The 27,605-nt window shown below is 36.5% G+C and overlaps 1 protein-coding gene and 1 pseudogene across 1 annotated transcript; one reads left to right on the forward strand and one right to left on the reverse strand.

The window, feature by feature from the left end:
- Positions 1 to 923: 923 nt before the first annotated feature.
- Positions 924 to 21,329, forward strand: LOC107703216 (lysosome membrane protein 2-like). The gene is made up of 13 exons (XM_016505767.1): positions 924 to 1,358; positions 4,811 to 4,971; positions 5,947 to 6,094; positions 6,227 to 6,421; positions 6,935 to 7,026; positions 8,193 to 8,312; positions 8,389 to 8,567; positions 10,322 to 10,440; positions 10,798 to 10,871; positions 10,957 to 11,008; positions 11,094 to 11,246; positions 12,221 to 12,268; positions 21,150 to 21,329. The coding sequence occupies exons 1-13, from the start codon at positions 1,236 to 1,238 to the stop codon at positions 21,327 to 21,329; spliced, it is 1,644 nt and encodes a 547-aa protein (XP_016361253.1). The 5' UTR covers positions 924 to 1,235.
- A 60-nt stretch (positions 21,330 to 21,389) lies between these two features.
- Positions 21,390 to 27,605, reverse strand: part of LOC107703217 (serine/threonine-protein phosphatase with EF-hands 2-like) — a 17,759-nt pseudogene continuing 11,543 nt past the window's right edge.

Consider the following 27,605-nt stretch of genomic DNA (forward strand, 5'->3'; position numbering starts at 1 on the left):
TATGTAAATGCATATTAAATATGGCCAAACTAGCCTTTGGGGTTAGGATTTAGGGGCCTATAGGTAAAATATGAACAGAATCATAACTAATCATCATAGAGCCAAACAGCTTCACAATTCTTACACCGAGCTTTATTTTCTGTGGTAGTGAAAAATCCACTCTCATCTTAGTCAAACTCATGCGCTGGATGCGACCGACATCAGATTTCTAGCTGCTTCAGCGCTGCGGGCTCCCTTTAAATAAACTCCGCCCCGAAATCAGTCGATCAAATTCGGCATCACACTTCTGAGCCCTCAGCCAATCACGTTCGTCCGGGGGTGGTCTTAGGACGGTGGTCCGGGAAGACGTCATCCAATAGAATCGCGAGTTCCTCGGACAAAAGGGATGCGACAGCCGTTGCTTACCCTGCGAGCCGCCCATTATTCATGTGCATTCACCAGAGATTTAAGGAGACACGACAGTAGATAGCGGAACGCAAATTAAGACCTAACGGTATCGCGGCTGTCTTTTAAAAACACAAAAAACGCCCCGCTGAGTTGTAACGTCTGTTCCAGTGGCTTCGTCAGCGTAGTTTTATTGTTTGTTAGACAAGTTTGTATATTTTAACTGCACATATATCCAAATGAAACACTTTATGTACTATATTAATAAATGAATGCACTGCTAGAGTGTTTGGGATTAGGCTAGATACGAAGTTGTACAGTTTTACAACGAAACATGAATTATATCTGCCGTTCTGCAGGTTTGCTGTTAGTATAACACTTATTTGTCTTTTTCTTAGCCTGAAGGTTGCTAAGCTGCATATATATTTTGTCGTTCTGACATGCACACACATAAATCCGTTTTGAAAACCCCTTTAAATTGTGACCTCAGCTGAGGGGGAGGTTTAACACGCCCCTCTGTCCAAAAACTGTTTCTCTTGCTTGACTGGCTTATTTGAATCCAGTGAGGGAGGAGGACAAGACCTCCGATCCTCTGCGTTTAGAGCCGATAGTCTCTTATCTCAGCATCCGAGAAACACTCCCGCTAATCGCACATCACTGGGGTCGTGTGCGCCGACTTCCCAAAGATAGATAGATAGAAGGGGGAAGCGATTCTGGCTTCGAGACTATCCGAAAAACGGATAGTCTCGAGTAGAAGTTCGGAACAAGAGGAAATACACAGATAGATAGAAAGAAAGAATAGTATTATTATTTTTTCCTCCTACAAATCAGCCAGTTTAAAACATCAAAAAATGACTAGAAGATCGTGTGCCATTTACGCCACCGGAATCGTGTGCGCTCATTTGCTTATTTTGGGAATCGCCCTTCTGGTGGCTCAAGTCTTCCAAACAATGATTCAAGAACGGATAAAAAAGGTAAGTCTTTTATAAAGTGTTTAATTCCACGAAAAACTCGTGTTCTGTTATAAACCGGCTTTTAAAGTGATTCAGGGCTGCTGCTGCTGCTGTCCTACACGAGGCTTCTGTGTTGAGCATCACGCGGAGTTGCTAATATCACTTGATGTAAGCATTGCGAAATCATGAAACAAACAAGCCTAATAATGGCATATCAATCTCTTGACTGGTCCTGTACGCGGGAGACAAGTTAATGTTCTTCCTCGCGGTGAGAGCCAGACTACACAATTTCATGTTATGTACACTCAAAACCTGTATTTTGGCCGTTTAATGCCCCCTCTTTAGCGTGTAGGTGGTCAAAACATGATATTAAATTACCGTGATGTAAATGTGGGTTTGTTAGTAACCCTGATTAAAGTGGGCTGCTAGCTGTCTGTGACCACGAAGCCTATCGTATTGCGGAAAAGACCTTTTCCCCCCGTCTCTCTCTCTCTCTTTCTCTCTCTCTTTCTCTCTCTCTCTCTCTCTCTCTCTCTACAAAATGTATGCGTATACAGCTAAACGCGTCTCCGTGTGGACGGGGCCTTAATCTCTCTCTCTCTCTCTCCCTCTCTCTCTCTCTAATCCACCTCAGCAGTGGTGCTGTCTGTGTGTCTTATGAATGAAATGCTTCCCGTTGCAAAATACCGGAGGAGTGAATCCCTCTTCTTTAATGTAACGGGGAAGGTTGTTCATTCACACAGCATATGCTGTTAATGGCAGGGGGAGGTGTGCTGTATGTGTGGCTGTGGGGGTGGGTCTCTGTCGGTTCTCCTTGGAAAAATAGTTGGAATTCTGACCTCCGTATTTTTAACCAAGTGTAGTATTCAGTGTTCAATGGATTCCCTTAACCTGGAATTCATGGGTGGGTGTTTGTGGCGGTCTGTGGGTGAAGTCAACTTCGCTAGAAATGTTTTGCCCTTTATTGACAGTTAATTCAAAGCCTTATAACTGACCTTCATGATAAACTGTTTCACCTTTCATATTCAGCAAGTCATGTCTGGCACTCAAACATCTCCCATTGAGCCGTTAGGCTTAAGTTCTCTAGACAAAACAACTTTTTCAAGCCCTCAGGTGATGTGTGTGTGTGTGTGTGTGTGTGTGTGTTTTTGAGTAGGGCGTGGAGTGGGTGGCATGTTTCAGGAGTTTCTACATGTGAAGCTGTATGTAGCTCTGAGGCAGTTTTTCTAAAGAGCGTTTCATCTGTTTTGACAAGTAAAACTTCCTTTTAGCTCAGGTTAAAATACAGGCTTTGACATTCACATGCTGTGAATTAATGTTTACATTTAATTAATTAAAATCTGCCTGCCCTGGCAGTGTAAGGACTTTGGTACAGCATGGTCAGTTATGTAAAACAAAACAAAAAAAAAAACATTTCCAGTTGCTGCTACCAACATAAGCAGAAGACTGGATCTGGTATCTGCTTTACTGGCATTTTGTAATGTTAACTACTTCCACGTAAAGGACAAATGATCTCACTGTCTAAATACAAACATTTATTGTTTTTCTTACCTTGGCTGTAGTTGCTGGATCAAGGCTTTGAACATTTATCTAGTTTGATGTCCTTGTGACCTTCAAATATCTCTCTTCTCAAGGTTGCTGAGCACAGCAGTTGTGTGTGGAGGTTGATGCAGTAGTTTGTTTTCTGTAATCATTTTTTTTAAATAATTCATAGTAATATTCAAAATGGATTCCATAGAATAGTTGTAAGAAAATCTGTAAAGAATGTAATCATGTACACTACCATTCAAAAGTCTGAGGTCAGTAAGATTTCTTTTACATTATGACAAAAAAAAATCTTTTTCAAACAAACTTTCTATTCATCAAAGAAGCATGAAAAACGGTTTTCAACATAGATATTAATAAGAAATCTGCAGCAAATCAGCATATTAGAATGATTTCTGAAGGATCATGTGACACTGAAGACTGTATGGCTGCTGAAAATGTAGTTTTGTCAGCACATCACAGTTTTTAAAATATAATATTATTTCACAATATTACTGTATAGCCCTTTTGATTAAATAAATGCAGCTTTGAAGAGCATTAGAGACTTGAAAATTAAAAAAATCTTACCGACCCCAACTTAGCGTATGTGTACTTGTTAAGGTCTGGTCTGGTGGTTTTAGCCAATTAACTGTTGTCTATAAGCTAAAATGCATTGCTTCTTTTAAGAACAAAATCATCAATTTTTAACCAGGTGTAATTAACAACTGTTAAATTTAGTATGGATTAAAGAAAATATGCCCTGACAAACCTGAGAAACCATGAGAGATTAGAAAAGAGAGTCAGGTTGTGACGCAACATAATCTTACTTTAAAGAAAAGCTTTAGTCTGATTTCACTACACATGATTGAACAAGTTGAATAGCTGCAGATTTTCTTTACCTGTGCTTTACTTTGTGAAAAATCACAGGGTTACTCCTAATGACAGAGATCCCATTCAGAGCTAACATGTGGAGGAAAAAAAAAACTCTGTTCAAAAGACAGGTGTACTCTTAAATGATATGACCTGTTTGAACAAAGACACCTTTATGTTATTCTCTGGGTCATAATAAATTAATGTGCCATTTGTCATGAATCGATTGGTGATTTGCAGATCATGACACAGATCATATGTTAGAATGATTGATTTTAAAACAAACAAACTACTTTTTTCAACGTAAGGCACTTCTTTAACCATCCGTCCAGTGATTCTAGCAAATCCCTTTCCTGAAAGGACCTTTCAGACGCTGAAGGTCCGGTGAAGGGGGCCGTGATGTTTGTTGTTTTGAAGCGGCTGCTCTGCTACACTGCTGAAGTCATGGCTTTTGATGCCAGATAGCATTATCTGCATTCTGCTGATAAACCTTCTGGTTGTTATGAGTTTGTCACGAGTCACCCTTTGGAGACTCGTTTTGTCTATTACTACACAATTTTGTGCTGTCACAGTCATGATGAATGACGTTGTTCTGAAGGTAGTTTGTCATTTCAAAATAAACCTTGTTCCTCCTTCTGAGTTCAGATCATGAACTCGAGAAGTGAGAAGTGGGACTGCTGAACCTACTTTCTGATGGAAAATTCAAATAGCAGAGAAATGTGTTTGTGTTGCTGTCGTGTGTCGTGGATGGCTGATGTTGATGTTTTTCTTCCTCTTCTGTAACTTTGAATCAGCTCGACTGTCTGCTTGAGTTTAACCTCTTTAAACAGACAGCATTTTCTGGTCTTTTGGTGCTCTCTCTTGACTGCTGACTCGTCTGTAGTATTTCTATCATAGCAGGTCATTGACACTTCACCCGAAACTTTTACGTCAATCAGCATTCAGCTTTTGTGTTCTTTCTTCCCTAAATTATATTGAAACTCAGCTTAAACATTGAGTTTAACCTCTTTAAACAGACAGCATTTTCTGGTCTTTTGGTGCTCTCTCTTGACTGCTGACTCTGACTGTTTCATTCACAGGAGATCACACTGGCTGAGAACAGTAGAGTATTGGACGGCTGGATAAATCCACCACCACCTGTTTACATGCAGTATTTCTTCTTCAATGTTACCAATCCAGATGAGTTTTTGGCTGGGAAGGAAAAGCCCAAAGTCACTCAAATAGGACCATATACCTACAGGTGATTTACCAGTCTTTAAATATACTCAATCTTCAGATATTCATGTTCATTTTCAAGATTCTGGGCCGCCTGAAGTGTTTCGTTTTCTAAACGATACTGTCTGTTGTCAGGGACAACAAGTTTGGCACCCAAGTCTAGAAATGTCTCATTCTTTTAGTAGAAAACAGGAAACGTTTACCTACCCACTTCAAACTAAATGTCAAATATTTGTAAAAATGCAAACTTAGTGTTTTTTTTTTTTTAAAGAAATATTCCACAAGGATGCATTAAAAAAAAACAATTTTTTTCCATGAGTATCTAACTGCCTCCTCGTAATAATAATAAAAAAAAAAATTCTATGCCTTCACTTTTTCTGTTCTCTTATCATCCTCCTGTCCTAGCTTTTTACTATTTTGAACGATGAGTGAAACCTTGTATAACAGGCACTTCTCATGTTTATTGCCATCTTATGATAAATCGTTTGTTGTATTCCTCAACTGTAAGTTGCTTTGGATAAAAGTGTCTGCCAAATGAATAAATAAATTTAAAAAATCAAAAGTGACAGTAAAGACGTGTAATGATAGAAAAGATTCCTATTTCAAATAAATGCTGTTTATTGAACTTTCTATGAAAGAATCCTGGAAACAAACTTTCATTGTGTCCACAAAAATATTAAGCAGCAAAACTCTTTTCTGAATTGATGATAATAAGAAATGTTTGTTGAGCACCAATTCAGTATATTAGCATGATTTCTGAAGGATCATGTAACACTAAAGACTGGAGTAATGGCTGCTGAAAAATCAACTTTGTCATCAGAGAAATTAATTACATTTTAATATATAATAAAATAGTAAACTGTTATTTTAAATTGTAGAATTTTACTGTATTACTGTTTTACTGTATTTATTTTATCAAATATATGCAGGCTTGTTGAGCATAAGAGACAGTTGCCAATTTTGATTGTAAATTAAATAAAGTGCTTCTTTCTGTTATCAGGGAATATCGACCAAGGGAAAATGTCACTTTCCTAGAGAATGGGACGAAAATCTTTGCCACAAATCCCAAAAGCTTTGTGTTTCTCCGCGACATGTCAGTGGGAGATCCTGAGGTTGACCGTGTGACAACGGTTAACATTCCATTCATTGTAAGAAGGGTTTTGTTATTGGCACTGAATCATTTTGCCTTTAAATTTAGTCTGCCCCTAGCACTTGTTTAACTGATTATCTTTGATCCAAATGCGAAGAATTTGCTCTGAATACTTTCCCTCTTGTTTCAGGCCGTGATGAACGAGTTAAACTCCTACTCCTTCTTTCTGAGGTCTTTTGTGTCTATGTGGATGGGATCCATGGGCATCGAGGTGTTTATGAATCGTACAGTACATGAGGTCCTGTGGGGTTTTAAAGATCCACTGCTGTCCAAACTCCACACCATGAGACCAGAAGTGGATGAGCATTTCGGCCTTATGTACAATGTGAGTTTTCTGCAGTTTTGTCATATTCAGTGCTTTAGTCCGCCTAAATGGAGATAAAATGTGGTCTAAATGGGTCATATATTTGTGCAACCAACACAAAGTTGCACACGCAACCTCTAAAGCACATATACGATCAGAACAGGATAGGCAAATGACGTTATCATGACCCTGTCCGTCATAGACTGCAGATGTTGACAGGCTTGACACAGTGGCCTGGTTTACTCTAATGGGTTTTAGACTTTCTTTAGGGATTATATATGTATTAGATTTAGGACAGATATTAAATATCTGCAGTTTGTGCAATAGTAGGTATAATGTCAGTGCCTCGAACCAGCAAGTAATTGTTTTACATTAATAAAACATTTAGTCTTTAACTCTGCATTCATATCATGGCCGTCAAACAACCTACTTTCTGATGACTTCTAGTCATCTTTACCCTTATGTGACTTATGTGACTATTTTCTGCTAATGGATGTAACATTATATTAAATACAGTTTATGTACTGACTACAGAAAAATGGAACCCATGAGGGTGAATTTGTCTTCCACACTGGAGAGAAGAACTACATGGACTACGGCAAGATTGACACGTGGAATGGCATCAGGTACCTCAATGCTTGCGTAATATGCATTGCCTTACTGACATAGTGAGGATTCTTAGGAAATTGGGTTAAACAGGATGCCTGCATTAGATGCTAGACAAGTCAATAGTATAAAGTCTAAGAAAAAAGCTCCTGTGCTTCTCAGTTACCCCATATCCTGATTTAAATTGACCCATTTCCCAATAAATACAACTTCAAATCACTTTGGCAGATATACACAATGGGTCAAAAGTTTGGAATAATGGCGCTTTTTTTTTTTTTTTTGCTGGACATCATGATGCATTTTTCAGGATTCTTTGTTGAATAGAAAATTCAAAAGAACAGCATTTATTTTAAACAGAAATCTCTTATAAATATAAACCATTATAAATATATAGTTCAGTCATGAAACTTTAGATGGCGCAGGCTGACGGGTTGTTAATGTAACTGATGATATTCAGAGAGTTAAATGACTTGGCACAAGCTGATTGGTTCATGCTACATATGCAGCCAATGAGCTTAATGCCTTGCATTTATATGGCTGGCTTGCATTCACTAGAGATTCCTGCAGCGCGCTTTCAGAGTTTCTCTGAAACCCTCCACCTTCCCCAGCTCCACCTGTATAGATCTGCTACGGGTTATTTTATATGCTATTTGTGCAGCAGCAGTATGTCTTAAATACTCATGGCACCGTATCGCCGTATGCATTGGCAGTAGCAAGTTCCTGTACTTGCTTGCAGCAGCAGCAATAATCTACAACTACAGCAATAATCAACAGCAGCAGCAATTCAGCAGCAGCGTAGCAGATCTGTTCCGCCAAGACCAAACATATTAACACTGTCATATCAATCACCATGTTAAATCTTCAGAGAGTTGTCATGATTGAAATGTTTACTGTCACTTAGTCAATTTAATGTGTCCTTGCTGAATAAAAGTATTAATTTCTTTTTTTTTTTCTTTTAAAACAGTAATTTTAAATTCTATATTTTACAATATTACTGTTTTTACTCTATTCATCAAATAAACGAGAGACTTCTTTGAAAAACCTATAAAATTCAGCTGTTTTAAACTTTTGACATGTAGTGTATATTTTTGGATTAGAATTATGGAGAAAAATACATAAACCTTCCTTTTCCATTATAACCTGTGGCAGAAACAATGGGATTATCTATTCATTTTCTCATTAACAGTCAGATGAACTGGTGGTCGTCTAACCAGAGCAACATGATCAATGGTACGGATGGCAGTGTCTTCCACACCTTCCTGTCCAGGAAAGAGCTCCTCTACATCTTTGCTGCTGATCTGTGCCGGTAAGCAACATGTTTTAACACTTACAAGGTACTTGGTTACTTGTACATGGTTACTTACGTTCTTTATTACATGCAGATCCATTCATTTGGGTTACGTGGCTGACACAGAGGTGAAGGGCATCCCTGCCTTCCGCTTCGCCCCGCCTTCAGATGTGCTGGCTCCCCCAGATGAGAACCCCAATAACGCTGGCTTCTGCGTGCCTGCTGGGGATTGTCTAGGAAAAGGAGTCCTCAAAGTCAGCGTCTGTCGGCAAGGTAAGCCTGTTCTGGGTCACACCACACCTTAGCTTCAGGGCCGTCGTGTTTGTTGGAGCAGGTTTTTACAGTGGGAAAGATGTGGGATGTTTTCAGAAAAAGCAATTTCCTTGAATTACATGGGGAAAATAGGGTAACTTCTTAAATAAGGCAATTTGTTTAACAAGGTAAAGCAATCTAAGTGTGCTAAAGGTTTTGGTGCCCTGAATAACTGGTGCAGACTGACATTTAACCAAAGCAAATCAAGCATGTGCATTTAGTATTGAATTTTAGGGTTTCCCATTACTGATAGGTGGCCTCGTAACCAGAGTTCAAGTTAAATCAGTCTGCTACTGTTTGCTCACTCTTGGACTATGAAAGGGAAATCAGAGTTCAGCGCTTAATGAATAACTTTTAGTGCAATTTTATGACTCAAGAACTTGATTTGCTGAAGGTGTCCTCAGACAGATTACTCTATCTCAGCCTCTATTGTTTCCACCATAAACTAGTAGGCTTATATTATTATTGAACGAAAGTAAACTCTCACTTTTATCATGTGAGGGCTCATGATAGGAAACAGCTATCGAATTTTGCACATACTTTGATTAGTCATCATTCCTAGAAGGGTTCATGACAGTTCATTAATGGTTATATTTAGAGTGTTATTAAGGAATGGGATACAGGATATAAATCAGTGATATGTTACATATTATTCTTAGCTAACGATAGGCTAAGCACCTAGTAGTAGTATTTTGTGTTCGTGGTGGGTGTTCAGGTACTGGCTGTCTTGTTATTGAGTATGTGCTTAAAAAAGAGGAAGTTTAATTTTCTGTTAGTGTGCATAAAAAAACAAAAATTCCCAGGAAATGCCTCATGGGCATAATTTCAGAAAATGGAAAATGTCAAGAAACATAAGTAAAATCTAAAAACTGCAAATTTGCAGTCACCTGCCTCAGTGATGCGTTTTTACTTTCGTTGCATTTGTTGATCATTTACATGTCTTTATGACTTACAAACATAAGCATTTGCATTTGGAGAAATATATATACTTTACCATTCAAAAGTTTGGGGTCAGTAAGATTTCTTTTTATAGAAATGAATACTTTTATTCAGCAAGGACACATTAAATTATTACAATGTTACAAAAGATTTCTATATTAATTAAATGTTGTTCTTTTAAACTTTCTATTCATCAAAGAATCCTGGAACAAAATGAATCACTGTTTCTGCAAAAATATCAAGCACCTCAGCTGTTTTCAACATTGATAATAATATAAAAATGTAAGGAAGCGTAAGGAATAGGGAATAAATTATACATTTTAAAATATATTTAAATAGAAAATATGCCATCATATGCCATGATTTTTAAGTATATGAATTTATAGCTGTCGTGGAGTTATGTTATAGCTATAAAATGTAACAATAATAACACATTTGTTGTAAATTAAAAATATAAATCTTATTTTTCTGTCACATTTTAAAAATGTTCTTTCCTTTTTTTTTTCTTTTTTTTTTTGTGGCATGGCTAGGTAAAAATCTGAACTACTGGCCAGGTTGGACAAGCATAAAAAATCCTGAGGCTTGACATAACTTTTAATCTTCTTTATTATCTTTATGACCAGTCATTATAAATGCAATAGCTGATAAACAGGTTATAAACAATTATTTCATATTCATAGAGCTTTCCTAGATGGGTGCTCTACACGTGAGTGTTAACTAATCTGAATAAAGGAACAGCAACTAATGCCTGTTTTTATTCCCCCTTCACTATACAGGTGCACCCATTGTTGTGTCATTCCCTCATTTCTACCAAGCCGATGATAGGTACATCAGTGCCATTGATGGAATGAATCCAAATGAGGAAGAACATGAAACGTACCTCGACATCAACCCGGTAAACAGTGCAGATGTTTTGTGATTTTTACTGTTTTACAGTGACAGCACTGACCTGTTAGGGCTCTTGTGGTTTATAATCTGAAAGTTTTATACACCCGTACTTACCATAACAGGAAAAAATAAGGTGATTCACTCTGGTAACCACAAGTGAATGTGAAACCACACCTACCTAACGCTACCTAGAATCCCAGCGATTGTTTCTGTAGCATGTCGTGATGGAAAATGTACTCATTAAGTTGCTGTTTGATGGACTGATCCACGTTGTTTCGGGTGGAACAGATCAAAGACTCTGTGTAATGTGGTGAACATTGGTTGACTTTTAATAGTAAATTGGCCCTTTGCCTCTTTTCTGCAGACCACAGGGGTTCCCATTCGTGCCTGTAAGAGAGCTCAGCTCAATGTCATACTGAAGAGAGTCCCTGGCTTTCCGTGAGTAAAATTGCCTCACAAAAACTATTAAAGAATGTTCTGGAATGAAAAAAAGGCTGAGACTTCCATTTTTTTTCCTTTTCAGCAAAACAAAATTCCTGAATGAGACAATTTTCCCCATCATGTATGTCAACGAGGTGAGTTTTCATGTCATCCTTGCTTCCTTCAGAATATCATTTTTTTCTGTTCAAAAAGGTCATTTGTTTTCTGCTGAATTTTCAGACCGCAACTATCGACGATGAGTCTGCAGCCCAGATGAGGACGCTTCTGCTGATTGTAACGGTGGTTTCCAACTTCCCAGTCATCATTGTGGGACTGGGGGCCATTTTACTTGTGATCCTGATCTTCCTCGTCTGCAGAAACCGCCAGAGAAAGGTAAAAAATGTACGAGCTTATATATTGCCTAATTAAGAGTAGAAATGTGACCCTGGACCACAAAACCAGTCTTAAGTCGCTGGGGTATATTTGTAGCAATAGCCAAAAAAACATTGTATTGGTCAAAACAAATTTTTTTTACTTTTATGCCAAAAATCATTAGGATATTAAGTAAAGATCATGTTCCATGAAGATATTTGATATTTCTCCTACCGTAAATATATCAAAACTTAATTTTTGATTAGTAACATGCATTGCTAAGAACTTCATTTGGACAGTAATATGCATTGCTAAGAACTTAATTTGGACAACTTTAAAGGCGATTTTCTCAGTATTTTGATTTTTTTTGCACCCTCAGATTCCAGATTTTAAAATAGTTGTATCTCGGCCAAATATTGTCCTATCTTAATAAACCATACATCAATGGAAAGCTTATTTATTCAGCTTGCAGATCAATTTCAAAAAATTGACCCTTATGACTGGTTTTGTGCTCCAGGGTCATAAATGTCATTTGTAGGTCAACAATATCTTTCCATGGAACAATATTAATGGAGTAACAGTTAATATTCTCTTGAAATGCCAGTATGGAAAAGCCTTTAATATCCCATCAAACCTTACACACCCTAGACTAAAGTCAATTAAATGTGTCACTCACATTGACGGCACTAACCCTTGCTTTAATACCCATGCATGCACCTGCACAAGGGAATGCATGTGCTCTAGTGAATGTATTACTTTATGAAATGTGTTCTTTTGTTATACAGTTTTTCTTTGCAATATACAGTAATTATCAGTTGGGTTGGTCAACCATTGTTATGGTTCAGTGGGGAAAACATTTGTTTTGCACATTTATATACTAATGTTCAAAAGTTCCTTTAAAGAATTTATCACTTGAGATCTGCCAATGATGCATAATGCTGTTATGTTTTCATTTCCAGTAATGTTTTTCCTCCCCTTTTTTTGTTCCAATTCAGAATGAAGTAAAACGTATTGATTTTACTGAAGCTTTTCATTCTTTTGCTGTAAGTCTTCATTTTCCCTTTTACACACATTTTGCTTTCATTTTGTTCAAATTTGCTTGTTGTATCGTTGTATTTAGTCATTTTGAGCATTATGAGTGACCATTTAAGTTAAAAGTTTTCATATGAATACCTTGTTTGTTGTTTTTAAATAACTTCTATTTCTGGAAGTCATGTTTCTGCAGGCATGTCAATGCTTGCATGTTTTTGTCACACTGGTGAACTGCTCTGGTGGGTCACCGTCCACCGATTTGCACGATGCAGTGTGACGACAAGTGGAAACTAGTGACTTCAGCGGTTCTCTCCATTTCACAGTATCTGAGTCACATTTATTCTGATGCCAGAAACATTTCAGTAATGATGGCTGTTAAAAGAGATCAGACAGACTCCTTTAAAGCATTGTATTACAGAAATCATACTAGCTTTTAGCATTTCGTAACACATGTAGAACACTTACAAGTGAGACTTGAATTTTTCTGCCTTACAACTACTTACGAATACAGTGTGATTCTACTGCATAGATGTGGCAGGTAGACGGTGGAACTAGTCCAAATGTCAGACAAATATCAGTGAATCAGTGGCGGACTTAGAACTACATCCCTCCCTTTTCACAGCAAAACACGTCTGTTCTGTAATCTCGAGGGCACAACTACAGTCCGCTGAACCCACAGTCTAATCAGAGCGGAAGGGGTTAAAGGTCAACAGGTTTTTGAGGGGTTATCGGTGAAGTTTGCACATTTTTTCTGTGCACGTTCGGTTTATATTAACCCTCAGTGGGCGAAAGAGACTCTAGCACTTGAATCACTGCTTGTGTCTGTTGAGATTTATTTTCGTTTTGCTTTTACGAAGCCTTTGCTATTGCTAAAATATGAATCGAGGCCATATTTTAAATCAACTTGAACAGGATGTGATAGCTGCACACTTTACAAAATATCACTAAAGAAGATGAGTCGTCGCATGCATCTCTGTTTGTCCAAATGAATCTTTCTGGTTATCTGTCTGAAGTTGCCATAACCCGTGTGTGCAGTTACACTCGGTTGTTTGAAAGTCGTATGTATCTGTAAATCATTCCCATATTGGTGACGCTTGCTGGAATGATTGGCGTTTGTTACTTTTACTTGATGTAAACCATCTGTTACTTATTGCGACCACGGTTTTCGTGGATTGCAGTGCACATTGTTGCATATTTGCCTGTGCCATGGAATTAGCTTATCTTGAAGATTTAGTGCAAGGTTTAAACTGAAAACACTGTGTACTTGCAGTGTCTTATGCAGCTGTATGTGAAGAAAAAAAAATTGAGGGAAAGTAATTCAAGCTTTAGTGTAATTAACTACCAGTCCATTACAGTGGCTCTTTGAGTTTTGTTGTCAGCGCAAATAGTATATAAATTACCTAAATATGGTCTTTGTTCAGCTCCGTCTGTCAAAGACCCCACTGGAATATTGTGGTAAGATGTAACATGTGACTTGAGTATGAAAGATCTATGAACCTGAGCCATTTCTAAAGAGTTTCCAGATTCCTAATGGTGACTTTTGCCCCTATATGCTTGACCAAAGATTACATTGGTTTGGTAGATAACTGGTTTGTTTGCTTTCCACACAGATAGCTGTAGTGCCATCGATTTCCCATTTACAAGAGCATTAGAACTTCATTGTCTACAAGGGCAAATAAAGAAAATAAACAATTGAAAAAGTCACTAAATATTTTCCAGAGCATACTATGTGAGTTTATAATGTGATACAGTAAAGAACTTAAGATGTAAAGTGTTGCTACAGCGTGCAAAGAAACTCTCAGTATTATGTATTGACACAGCAATACAATATGTAAAAAGCAAATTTTATAATAAAGTAAAAAGGTTTTGTAATCAGACAAATATTTATGTATTCATATGTTCAATTGTATGTACATTATCTGAATTTGTAAGGTCTTTTCTTTGGTCTTGTTCATTTCTGTATTTTGTAATTATTTTGTAATATTACAAGTGGGGTCATCAAGCACATTTCTGTTTTCTTAATTTAATTTTTTTTTCCCTTCAGATTTATGAAGTAGAACCAAGTGAATATTGTCCTAAATTGAAGATGGAACGGTGTATGTGGTTGTAAAAACTGTTAACTTTGATGGAGAAAGGCTTGTGTTGTATCTGTGGGGTGTGAGCCTATTGTGTGTAATGATCTCCTGTTATACAACTCTCTCAAGCTGTCAACACACTGTTTGTCCAACTGGAATAACAAAGGGAAGGCTGAGTGTCTTTGAGTTCCAGTTAGAAGGATTGCCATAGTGCCATGTCAGGTACAAGGGAAATTTCCAATTGCAATCTAACCTTTTTTTTTCTTAGATGAATGATGCCCTCCTTCAGGGATGAGCTTTTAGTGCCATATCATCCTTGTTTATTTCACTTGATTTAGTAGCAACATGTTTAAGCAGTGTAGCAGTTGTTTTATTTCCCCCCTCTGCCTTCATTTCAGGGCTGGTAAATGCCTCACAACAACTTTGAGGGTGGTTTTAAAAACACTGAACACTTCACCAAGTCCTCCTGAGATGCATTGCGTTTTTTGCTGCTGAGAATGACAATCCTTATGTCATGTTAGGTGCAAATTCATTTCAAGTAATATTCATTTTTAGTTTTGATAATTTACACTGCACAAATCTTTCTACAATGCTTTTGTAAACCTTTTTAGTGTTATTTGCAAAAAATAAAAAAAAATTTAAATTCTTGCAAATTCTTTTGTCATGTGTCTGCTTTCCTGTTTGATGCACTTACAGAGGGACTCGATGAATATAAAAAAGTAGAATTTTTTTGTTTTTACATTTTATATAAATTATTTTCCAAATATCATCAAGGCTGCATTTATTTGATCAAAATAAAAATAGTAATACTGTACAAATATTACTTTATATATATATATTTCCATTTCCATATACTACATATATTTTCTACAGGCATTATGAATCACATGTTTCTTCAGAAATCATTCTAATTGCTGCTCAAAAAATAAATAATAAAAAATTATCAATGTTCAAAACTGCTAAATATTTTTGCGAAGTCTTTAATTTTTTTAATGATTCTTTTATGAATACAAAGTTCAAAAACAGCATTTATTTAAAAAAGAAATCTTCTGTAGTATTGTCTTATTGAAAAATTATCAATCCATAAATATATAAAAATCTTAGTTTAGTGCATCTTCTCCACAGACAGAACCCCACTCCCCCCCCTCCAAAAAAAGTAGTCCATGACTTGAGTACTATTTTCCAAGTCTACAAAAGCCTCTACTATTAACGTTATAGGGTTTGGAATGAAACTGTGGCGAGTAAATAATGACAATAATTATTAATATTCATTTTTGGTTGACCTCTTTAATGGACTTATCTGTCCAAAGTTGATTTCATTTGTTGTTAATGTCTTGAATTGTGACATTTCACTGAACCCCAGTTGAAGGACTTGATCGTTTTGTCACTTGTGATATCTGATGGCCTGTTCAGGGTCTTTAATATCAGAGGAAATGAAGCAACACTTGTCCTGCGTCAGTCGAATAACCTAGATGTAAAAATGTCTTGGCCGTTAAGACAACCAACCCATTTGGCCATAACTACAGAAAGTGTTGAAACAGCTACTTTGGTGATAACCTCTGATAAGAAAGTGAGGTATAGAGTGGGAGATCTGACGAAACCTGACGGAAAAAAACGAGCTTTTCGTGATATGCAGTGACTCACAGCAGACATGTGAAGACTAGCGCTGTTTGATGGCTGTACTTGTCCATGCCTTCCACCACCCACACAGTCCCTCTTCATGTTAACAAAAGAACCAAGAGCGAACAAGCAGACCGCGATATATGGCTCTAAACTCGTCTGAAACCAGTCTTTACACAGACACATCAGCGCACCGCCTCCTAGTGGTGAATCGCAGTTAATAATAATCATAATCTTTGAGGAAATATCGCTAAATACTTTATCTGAGAGTCAAATATGTGAGTTGAGGGGAAATACCCTATTTGGTGTTTGGTAACCAAACAACACGTATAACGTATGAGCAGAGCTGGGTCCGTTACTGATTCCAAATTACATGACAAAAATTGTAGTTAGTAACGTAATCCAGTAAATTACACATTTTAGGTAATATAATCAGACTACTTTTTCATTACTTCGATTACTTTTGACCTAGCTCGTTTATCACATTGATTTAAATAGGACAACCCTGTACCATATTGACATAAAAAAAGCAAAGAGAAAAAATATATATTCCATTTGTTGTTATAAACAACATGAACTGCAATAAACATTACATCAAGGTTTCCCAGTGTGTGTGTGTGTGTGTATTCTGATTTATTTATTATGTGTAGGAACATTTAAAAGATAAAAAAATAATTATAAGGGTTCACATTTTTACCAATACATTTCTATGTCTTTTCCATGACTTTTGAGACAATATTCATGACCCATTACCCATACCCATGATGTTCCACTATTTTACAAGTATACATGTAAAATAAGAATAAAAATCTATGCTCAAATTTATCATAGCATACAGAAATATAGCCTGCATAAATTAAATAAACTGTAAATTAAAAACAAAAGTTATTTAGTCAAGTTTTTTTTGTCTTTTGTAGTTTGATTAAAGGGGTCATATGATGCTGCTAAAAAGAACATTATTTTGTGTATTTGGTGTAATGAAATGTGTTTATGCGGTTTAAGGTTAAAAAAACACATTATTTTCTTACACATTTTAGGTAATATAATCAGACTACTTTTTCATTACTTCGATTACTTTTGACCTAGCTCGTTTATCACATTGATTTAAATAGGACAACCCTGTACCATATTGACATAAAAAAAGCAAAGAGAAAAAATATATATTCCATTTGTTGTTATAAACAACATGAACTGCAATAAACATTACATCAAGGTTTCCCAGTGTGTGTGTGTGTGTGTATTCTGATTTATTTATTATGTGTAGGAACATTTAAAAGATAAAAAAATAATTATAAGGGTTCACATTTTTACCAATACATTTCTATGTCTTTTCCATGACTTTTGAGACAATATTCATGACCCATTACCCATACCCATGATGTTCCACTATTTTACAAGTATACATGTAAAATAAGAATAAAAATCTATGCTCAAATTTATCATAGCATACAGAAATATAGCCTGCATAAATTAAATAAACTGTAAATTAAAAACAAAAGTTATTTAGTCAAGTTTTTTTTGTCTTTTGTAGTTTGATTAAAGGGGTCATATGATGCTGCTAAAAAGAACATTATTTTGTGTATTTGGTGTAATGAAATGTGTTTATGCGGTTTAAGGTTAAAAAAACACATTATTTTCCACATACTGTACATTACTGTTTCTCCTCTATGCCCGGCTTTCTGAAACGCGTCGATTTTTACAAAGCTCATCGGTCTGAAAAAGCGAGGTGTGCTCTGATTGGCCAGCTATCCAGTGTGTTGTGATTCACCAATCCGGTGATCGACAGCGTGAAGTTTAAGTATTTCCTCAGCGACCAGCACAGATCAGCTCCAGGCATGACGAAGCGGATATCGTCCTCTTTTGGAAGACCAAACAAAGTCGTTTTTTTTTTTTTTTTAGTATCTTCCCAGATAGTGACGTAGATATGTGGGGGCGTGTTAGAACCAGCCATTTTAGATAGGTGTGGCTGACTCTTAACTTTTTTAAAGAATATCTCTTTGGATTTGAGACTTTAGTCTTTGCAACTTTACAGATCTTCTTTATGCACCAAGAGCTTGTAACACTCAAAAGAGAAAGGAAAAATTGAAATCGCATCATATAACCCCTTTAACATTAATGACAGACGGCACAGCTTTAATAGGCTGCTGTCCCTTTAAGACCGACTGCACAGATCCAATGTACTGATACACAACGGTTTCTTTCTCAACAGTTGCTTACATTCACCGACTGTGTTTACAAGGATACTCGCCAGCACGAGCATTTTGACATAATGTTGTGTGTATTTGGCCACTTGAGCGCAATAAGCTGCGAAAAATAACTCAATTTGGTACTCGCGAGGTGTTTTCGGGGCGGCTTTATGTATGCGTGCGCTTTTGATGTGACTGAGGACAAAGAAAACAGTAGGCTATCTAGAGCGCGCGACTACCGAATGGTTTAAAAAGACTTAAAAAGATGTGTAAATGATACCATTTTGTGACGATGCAACACTGGCCAGATTAGGCAGAGACAGAGATTTGTGAAATAAATTTCCATGACTTTTCCAAAATTAAAAAAAAAATTTTTTTTATTTAAAATTACATGATTTTTCCAGGTTTTTCATGACTTTACGAACCCCAAATTAAGATTAAATAAATTACGAATAATGAATTGCTATTGTGTGAATAATATGTAATCATGTAATCAATAAAAAAGTAATTGTAGTCTGATTACAAGTATTTTAAAATGTAATATAATCTAATTACAAGTAGCCTACTTCATTTTTGGAATCTGATTAGATAATCCAGATTACGTGTAATCAGTTACCCAGCTCTGCGTACGAGGTGGATTTTTGGTTATAAAATGCTTAAGAAATACTTCCTCACCGCATAACGACTGCATAAAACTGCGAATATACTCCCTCTAACCTATGTTACTTTTAATAACAAAACCCTCTCCTTCAGTCAGCTTGTGGGTAGAAAGGAAAGCATCAGTCCGCTTTTTGGCTGGTCTGTTTTCTAGGACAATGCCTTTTATTTGCTTACAGCAACAGATCACAGAGCTCGACGTCAACATGCCTCTTATTAAAAAATAGCTCTTAAAACACAAGTTGCAGAAAAAAGTTTTCAAACTCTGTCTACCCATTTACTTGCATACTTGCACATTTACACAGACATCAAATACATTATGTCCAACATTCAGTCTATGTTACAATATAGTATGTCATGGAGTACTATCAAGATACTGATGGCTGATTTTGATACAGAATATGTTAATAAATTTCTCAGAGGCAATGAAGGCAAATAGCCTACTAGAAGCCTCTTTATCTTAAACTTGTTTTCAGGGAGATAAAAACAAATGCATAAATACTTGAAATATCAGCAGCTTGCAATACAATGTAGTACAGTAACGAAGCATGGAGAACATTGATCACTGAACATCTAGGTCAGGGATGGGCAACTTTGATAGTGACGAGGGCCAGCATTTTTTGTCCTTTATACCAAGGGGCCAGATTACTAATCCACATCCACACACCTTTTACCCTGTCCTACTCAATTTCATTTTTATTGAAGGAAATTAAAGTATAACTAATGTAATTTGTTTTTAAAGATTTTATTAACTATAAAACTTGTGCAGTTATGCTAATTCAGAAGGAAAACTTTGTTGTCAGTGGACAGAAATATTACCCCAACAAGCCAATGTAAACATCTCAATTGCATTGCAACAAACAAATGCACAGAGGTCCTTTTTTATTAGTGGCCTACATAACATTCTCAAAACAACCTAAGAGGACAGTTAAAAAGGGCTTATTTAAAAAAAAAAAAAAAGATAGTTATTCCAATTTCCGAATGGTAGCCTACCATAAAATAACCTGCAGGATTTTTAAAATCAAATTTAAGACCTTTAAAGATCTTTTTAAGATCTGCACTTCACATTTCAGCCTTTAAACAATTTTTAAGAAAAGGGATGAGTCAAAAGTATCAATTATTATATTAATTTAAACAATTATTTTCAATTAATTATTATATTAAATAATATATAACAGGGTTCCCACACCTTGGTTAACTTCAAATTCAAGGACCTTTCAAGGACTTTCCAGGTCCAATACACTCAAATTCAAGGACTTAATCAGGGTGTCTACAGATATGAACAAGTTAGATTTAAAGGGGTGGCTCACTGTTTTTTTTCTAGGCTTGATTGTGTTTATGGGGTAACTCGTAAATGCCTGTAACTAACGTAAATCTGTAACTAACGTAAATCAAGCAAGCTAATATGCATAGGCCACGAAGTGGCGAAATAACCATAGACTGTGGAAATAACACATTATAGAAAAAGCAAATTCGTTCTCTGCCAGCAGGTTTCACTTTCGGAACTGCAGAAATATAGTGGTTTCTCCGGTAACCGCAGTACACAAAGCTGACTGCAGCACTCAAGTTTATTCAGTGAAATCGTAACCTTTTGAAGTTTAATCGTCATATTAATCCATATAGCAATTCTTGTCTTTCCGTCCCCAAAGACCTCTTATAATTTAGACTTTTTGTACCATTTAAGAGTTTTCATGGCATTAAATACAATTTAACTGAATACGTTTTAAGGACCCGCGGAAACCCTAATAAGAACATATTTCAGTGCAAACATTTCTGTCATGCATTTGGGAAAAATGCTTTTGTTGACTGAATTTTACCTTTGAAATTTGAGGCAAGTGCAACTCTGGCGTCCCTGTTGTTTGTGGGCAGTGGTGTGATGGCGATTAAATAAAAATACAGATTTCCAAACAATCCAAACATATGGGTATCCCCTTGAAATTGGTAAACAAAAAAAAAGATAATCTGTTTACCATCTTGACTGGAAAATAGTTTTCATGGTCAGTTTTTGGAGCTGCTGGAAGCTAGCGACCTCTCCTGGTTGGAGATAATATTAACATCATAAAATGAAAGCAATCTTTACGTGTCTTGCTTTTCAAATGTTTTAAAATTGATCATCCGAGTCTAATATGATCCAGCGGGCCGTACTAAAAGACACTGCGTATACAGCCCGCGGGCCGCCAGTTGCCCATCCCTGACCTAGGTGTATTCTAAACCTGAAGTATATTTGGTTAAGAGAGGAAGATTAAAGTCTAAAAGGTTAATCTGCAGGCAGGGTTATATACCAAGGGAAGGCTATAGTTTATAACAGTGTAATTTTACAACAATCAACGGTTATTGTGGTGGAACAACAACAGAAATGTGGCAGAGATCTTCAGTCTGTCAAGCTGGACAGTCTTCAGTGTGTGAAGCAGGAGAGTCTGCAGTCTGCGAAGCTGGAGGATTTGCGGTCTGTGAGCATGCAGAATCTGCAGTATTTGAAGCTGGCGAATCAGCAGTCTGTGAGGTTACACATTGTGAAATCAGTGGAGCTGTAGAGTCGGCAGTCTGTGGGGGTTCTGTCTCCTGAGGAAGGCTCTGACTGTCCTGCTTGAGCTTTAGTAGACTCTTACCTCTCTCGAGTCTGCTTTTGTCCACCAGCCGGAAAGCCTCCATAAACTCGTCAATGTCAATGCTACCATATTTGTGTCGGTGCTGATAACCAGCTCGTTGATGACCTCATCAGAGATCTCCATTTTCAGATAGGCACTGAGCAGTTTCAAAGTCTGACGGAAATCCTCAAAAGTGATGAGACCTGAGAGAAACGGAAACACAGGCCATGGGAGTGTGCTATTCAAAGCCATCCAACTACATTTTGTCTGTTCTCGGCAGGAATTGTCATCAACAGGGAAATCACTGTGCAATCAATTGACCCTTCACCAGGAGTTTGATTGGCTGACCAATCATAATGCTGAATCTGTCCTCTTTGCTCTGTGATGTATTTTTATTATCTAGATTATAGTCTTGGGTAGGTCTAAAAGCAAACGTTCTGAAATGGTTTCAGTCATACCTGTCTGACAGAAAGTTTTTAGTGAAGTTGGGTAATTTTTCTTCTTCCCCTGCTCCTCTGACCTGTGGCCTTCCACAAGGCTCTATTTTAGCTCCCTCTCTATTCTCTCTTTACATGTTACCTCTGGGCTCTATTCTACGAAAACATGGGGTGTCTTTTCATTTCTACGCAGATGACACTCAAATCTATCTACCAATCAAGAAAAACAATTCCACTGCGATTACTTCTCTTCTGAAATGTTTAGAGGAGGTTAAATCATGGCTAGCCCAAAATTTCCTCTAAATTCCTCTAAAACTCTAGAAATGGCTGTTCATGCATTCGTTACGTCTCGTCTAGATTACTGCAATTCTTTATATTGCAGTATATCTAAATCTCAAATTGCACGTCTTCAGCTTGTCCAAAATACTGCGGCCAGACTTCCTTTAAAGGGTCGTAAACATGAACACATCACTCCAATTCTTAGATCTCTACACTGTTTGCCGGTTTGTCAGAGAATAGACTTTAAAATTCTCCTCTTTGTATATAAATCCCTACATAACCAAGCTCCTGTCTATCTATCTGACCTTCTTTACTTCTATACTCCGTCTAGAAGCCTACGATCCTGTGACCAGGCCTTGTTGGTGGTCCCTCACGTTAGGCTTAAGCGTAGAGGGGAGCGTGCATTTGCGGTGGCAGGGCCACGACTCTGGAATACCCTACCTTTAGAGATTAGAATGGCCCCTTCTTTGTCTGTTTGTAAGTCCTTGCTAAAAACTTATTTGTTTTCCTTAGTGTATTGACTACTGTGATATGGTAATTTTTAAACGTGCAGTTTAAAATTTTTGTCTGGTTTGTTTTCCGTGTATGTGGTAAAATTGTTGCTCTTCTGGAAAGCACTTTGGTCAGCCTGGTGGCTGTTGTATATGTGCTCTACAAATAAAATGAACTTGAACTTGAGATCACGGAACCAGCCTTGGTAGTCCAGCTTTCCATCAGTGGTGCTGGACACTAGCTGAGGATGAAGCACTTGCCAATTCAGATCCAGGTGAAGAACTCGCTCGATTGCACTCGCCCAGTTATTCAAATAGATCAGTCCTGTCAGGTCAAAGATCAGACAGAGAAACTATTAAATATTTCTGCTCATAAGAGGCATTGCCATTACTTTGGCATTTGAACAACTGCAAAACCAGCCACCTATCCGCTTGTTAAAGGGATAGTTCACCTTTAGTTGCTGGTCCCCATTGACTTGCATAGTGTTTTTTTTATGGGGACCAGCAACTGAAGGTGAACTATACCTTAAAGTCATGACGTAAGGAATACTGTTTCTGAGTTCAAGCCTCTTCTCATTTCAACTGAGAGTACCATCTCATCTCATACCATGTTTATGAGCACTGTTTATTCATATCACACCTTTAAGCTAAACGAAAAAGTCTTAAACCTCACAGCATCCCAGGCACCAATATTTTAATGATTCATAAAAGATGAATCACTGTCTGGCCATCTGAGATTTCAGTAGGATGATAAAGGTTAGGATCGTGATTTTCTCTGTTATTACTGCATATAGTGAGAGTATATTAGCACAGTTTGTTGTTTGCTTTTGGCAGCTGATAGAGCGTTTGGACCTGGAAACAGTAATGTGATGTCAGACTTAACAAGCAGACTGTTTTCAGATACTAAATAGTCTGAATTCTGTTTATATTCTTTAGCTATTTAGTTAAGAAGTGGTAGTGATATCATCATATCACTAGGTGGCAGAATACTGCAGTACTGTATTAAAATATGCATTTCATGCCAGATAGTTGTGTATACCTGTGTTCTCCTTATCAATCTCTTGAAAGGCACTGAGGAGATCTGACTTGTGCACAAACAGTTGCTCTCATAGGGCTTTGAGAGCTGTATGCTCTGTGCGTTTTACACTGAAAGAACATCAAGAAATGAGCCAGAAACATGACAATGAAACTCTAACACTGTAACAACAATAGTAACATTCATATCCAAAATCTGCTGAAGTTTTTCCAACAAATGCTAAATACTAAACAATACATTTAAATTGTGAATGAAAATCATTCCTCTAGTTCAGTGGTTCTCAACCAGGGGGCCGGAGCCCACTAGGGGCCTCAGCAAACTTCCAATGGGGCCTTGAGATGACTTAAACTTATTCAAAACAAGCATTAAAATACACAACTAGTCAATTTTGTTTTTTTTTATTTGAAGATCCAGGATTCCCATTGTCTTGAAAAAACAAGCTACATACGGTATTTTAATTTTACAAGTGTGATTTATTGACCTGTAAAATTTATTATGAAACTAAAATTAATAAAAATGTACAACTATACATTTTCTAAATTAGCTCTAAATTATGCATTTTTTTTATCTTTTATAAATTTTTATCCTTAATCTTTATTCAGTAAATCATGAAAAACTGGAAAAAGGGTCAGGACCTGAAAAAATTGCATGGAGGGACAACCTAATCAAATCAACCGTAAAAACTGTCAAGAACATTTATACAAACATACAAAAATATTTGTATATTTAAGCTACACTTAAAACTGTATAAATGTATATTTTGGACAACTGAAACAGGTGATGCAGTAAATTATTTTTCCATTTTTTTATGATAAATTAAAATGATCTTGATGTCCTCCTAAAAGAAAGGAAAAAAATACTAAGGAGAACTCGGTTGCACTTCAGGGAACACATATTCGCTATATAACACATACAGTCAAACCAAAATTTATTCAGACACCTTCAACATTTCACACATTATCACAGTTTATTCGCTATGGTTTAGAAAATGGTAATAAAATATGACAAGAACTCAAGAGTTAAACTGTGTCAGAACAAATTCATATGGATAATGTCAGATAACACTTAAGCAAAACATGGTCAGGTCAAAAATGTGGTCCCAAATTTGTATCAGTTTTACTGGTAGTCCACTGTATGAAGAATTTTTGGGTATGTCACAGATTACTTTATTTTGCTATCCTCACTTACATAAATGAACTATAGTGTCCTGCACCCAACTAGTAAAAAAATATAAAAAATTATATCTGGTGTCTGAATCATTTTTGGGTTGACTATATTCGCTATTCCCTCAATAAACTCCTAATTTCCTGCTTATTAATAGTTAGTAAGGTGGTTGTTAAGTTTAGGTATGGGGTAGGATTAAGGGTTCTAAAATATGGTCATGCAGAATAAGCCATTAATATACGCTTTATAAGTACTAATAAATGGCCAGTATGCTAGTAATATGCATGTAAATAAGCAACTAGTTAATAGTGAGAATTGGTTCTTAAAATAAAGAACTCTTTAACTCTCTTTATCTTCTTCTCAAATTGAATTTTTTAGGAGAAGCATTTGAGACGCTTATAATGCTTATAATACATACTGTACAGTAAATGAGAACTTGCATTCCTTGAGATATGAAAGGACAACCTCTGAAGAATAATTTTACTCTGAGCTCAGCTAGAGAATTACTACATTACTCACAGGACATAGTGTCCTAAAAACTGCTTTAAATTAACATGAGCAGTCATAAGTACACGAACGTTAATGTAAGACTGTGTAATGCCTTTGAATGAGCATGTTCATATAAATTCAGTCATTGCCTGACACATATCTAAAAACTAACAAAAAGAACTCTGCTTTAATTTTAGCCAAACTGACATAGTATGGAATAAAATCACTGTCAAAAATAATCGTACGTAATTCAAAGCATTTGTGTGTCATTTTAATTTACTCGTGCGTGATTTAAAAGTATTGTATGTAATTCTGTTTTTTGTCAGAGTTGGATTCCAAAATCTACGCCCACGACAGTTTACAGATACGAGATTTTGTGTGTTTGTTAGAGTACAACTCCAAAATGTACGACTATGACAGTTTACAGACACAACGCTTGTTTTCACAACAGCTCTGTTACACGCACGACATGGACCTTTCCTCACAGGCTATTTATCCCAAATAAAATTAAAGAAATCCATTTCAAAATTGCTCATAGATACTACCCTTGTAATTTATTTTTGAGCAGATTTTCTGAGAATATATCCTCAATGTGTTCATTTTGTAATACTGATGAAGAATCTATTCTACATATGGGTTATCATGGCCCATTCACCAAGTCTTTTTGGTCAGAAGTTACCATGTTAATTTTTTCCTGCTGTAACAAAATGATAGAAATAACAGAATCTACAATTTTTTTGTCAGATTTTCATTCCAAGGACATTAATCTGGAACATATTGTTTTATTGCTTTGTCTTCTGGGTAAATTTCACCTTCATAAAGCCAGAACCATTCATTGCAAACCTAACTTTAGAATGTTTTCATCTGATATAAAGTCCCTTTTTACTTCTAAGAATATGTCAAATCCTTTGAACTCAAAGGCTTCTAAAACTTTTAACATTCTTGAGTCTATTGTAAGCTATCTTTAAAAGACTTTCCTTTCTTTCTTTTTTTTTCTTCTTTATCATCGGTATATTTTGTTCATTTTTGTAGCTTGTCTAACTTCATGTGATGTTCGTTAGCAGCATGTTACTTAATAACTGTTGTTATTCTTTCAATTGCAATAAAAAAAAAATAATAAAAAAAAAAAGTGAGCGTTTGGCTGCTGATCCGCCATTTTGGCGCCAGTGGTTTAAAACGGTGGCACTTCGTGGAATCGATTCATCTTCCCTCGGATAGTAATGCCTGTGACAATGATGACGTATTTTTGACAGTCCTTTCGCACACCGCACTTCGTGGTCGCAATTCGCATGTCGTGCGTGTAACAGAGCTGTTGTGAAAACAAGCGTTGTGTCTGTAAACTGTCATAGTCGTACATTTTGGAGTTGTACTCTAACAAACACAAACAATCTCGTATCTGTAAACTGTCGTGGCCGTAGATTTTGGAATCCAACTCTGACAAAAAACAGAATTACATACAATACTTTTAAATTACGCACGAGTAAATTAAAATGACACACAAATGCTTTGAATTACGTACGATTATTTTTGACAGTGATTTTATTCCATAATATGGTCATTATTATTTTCTTCTCAAAAGTCTGTCTGAGAACTCAGGTCACTGCATTCCTCACTTTACGATTGTGGCAAAACTCGTATCCGTCCTGTTTGCACTCGTGTGAGCAGATGATGAGCTGGAGATTGTGTCTGTTCAGAAAGTCCTCTGTGACATCAGGACCCCAATAACAGCCTCCGCCACAGACCTCATTGGGAATGCAACCATCCTGAGACATGGGGTCACTCCACAGCAGGTCCAAAATATGCTGGCACAGAAGAGGAGAATGTAAAACTATTTGCTTTGCATTTAAAGGGAAGGTTCCAGATTAGAGGCAAATGTATCCCACTAGTCTCATGTTAGCATGTATAATGCTAACATTTGTCTTGTGGCTACACTTTGTACTTCGTTACACTTTTTGTGTATTTTAACATTTATTTTGGTGGGCTGTGATTTACAGTTACAAAAGGGGAATATAAAATTATTTGCTTTGCTTTTAAAAGGAATGTTCCAGATTAGTAAGCAAGTTTATCACACTAGTTTCCTGTTAGCATGTATCATGATAACATTTTTCTTGTGAATATACTTTCAGAACCTTTTTATTTTGTTAAACTTTTTATGTATTTTAACATTTATTTTTATCTTTTCCAGAAGCTTCCATACATGAAGTGCAATACTCTAAACATATGAGGTCGGTTTTGCCACTCAGAAGTGACGAACGCGGAAGCGTAGGGGAGAGATCAAAACAAAACAACGGTCACTAATTAGAAGTACAAAACGAGGATTTGTAAA

The sequence above is a fragment of the Sinocyclocheilus anshuiensis genome, unplaced genomic scaffold (genome assembly GCF_001515605.1).
Source record: "Sinocyclocheilus anshuiensis isolate Anshui unplaced genomic scaffold, SAMN03320099.WGS_v1.1 scaffold542, whole genome shotgun sequence".
NCBI classification, from domain to species: Eukaryota; Metazoa; Chordata; class Actinopteri; order Cypriniformes; family Cyprinidae; genus Sinocyclocheilus; species Sinocyclocheilus anshuiensis.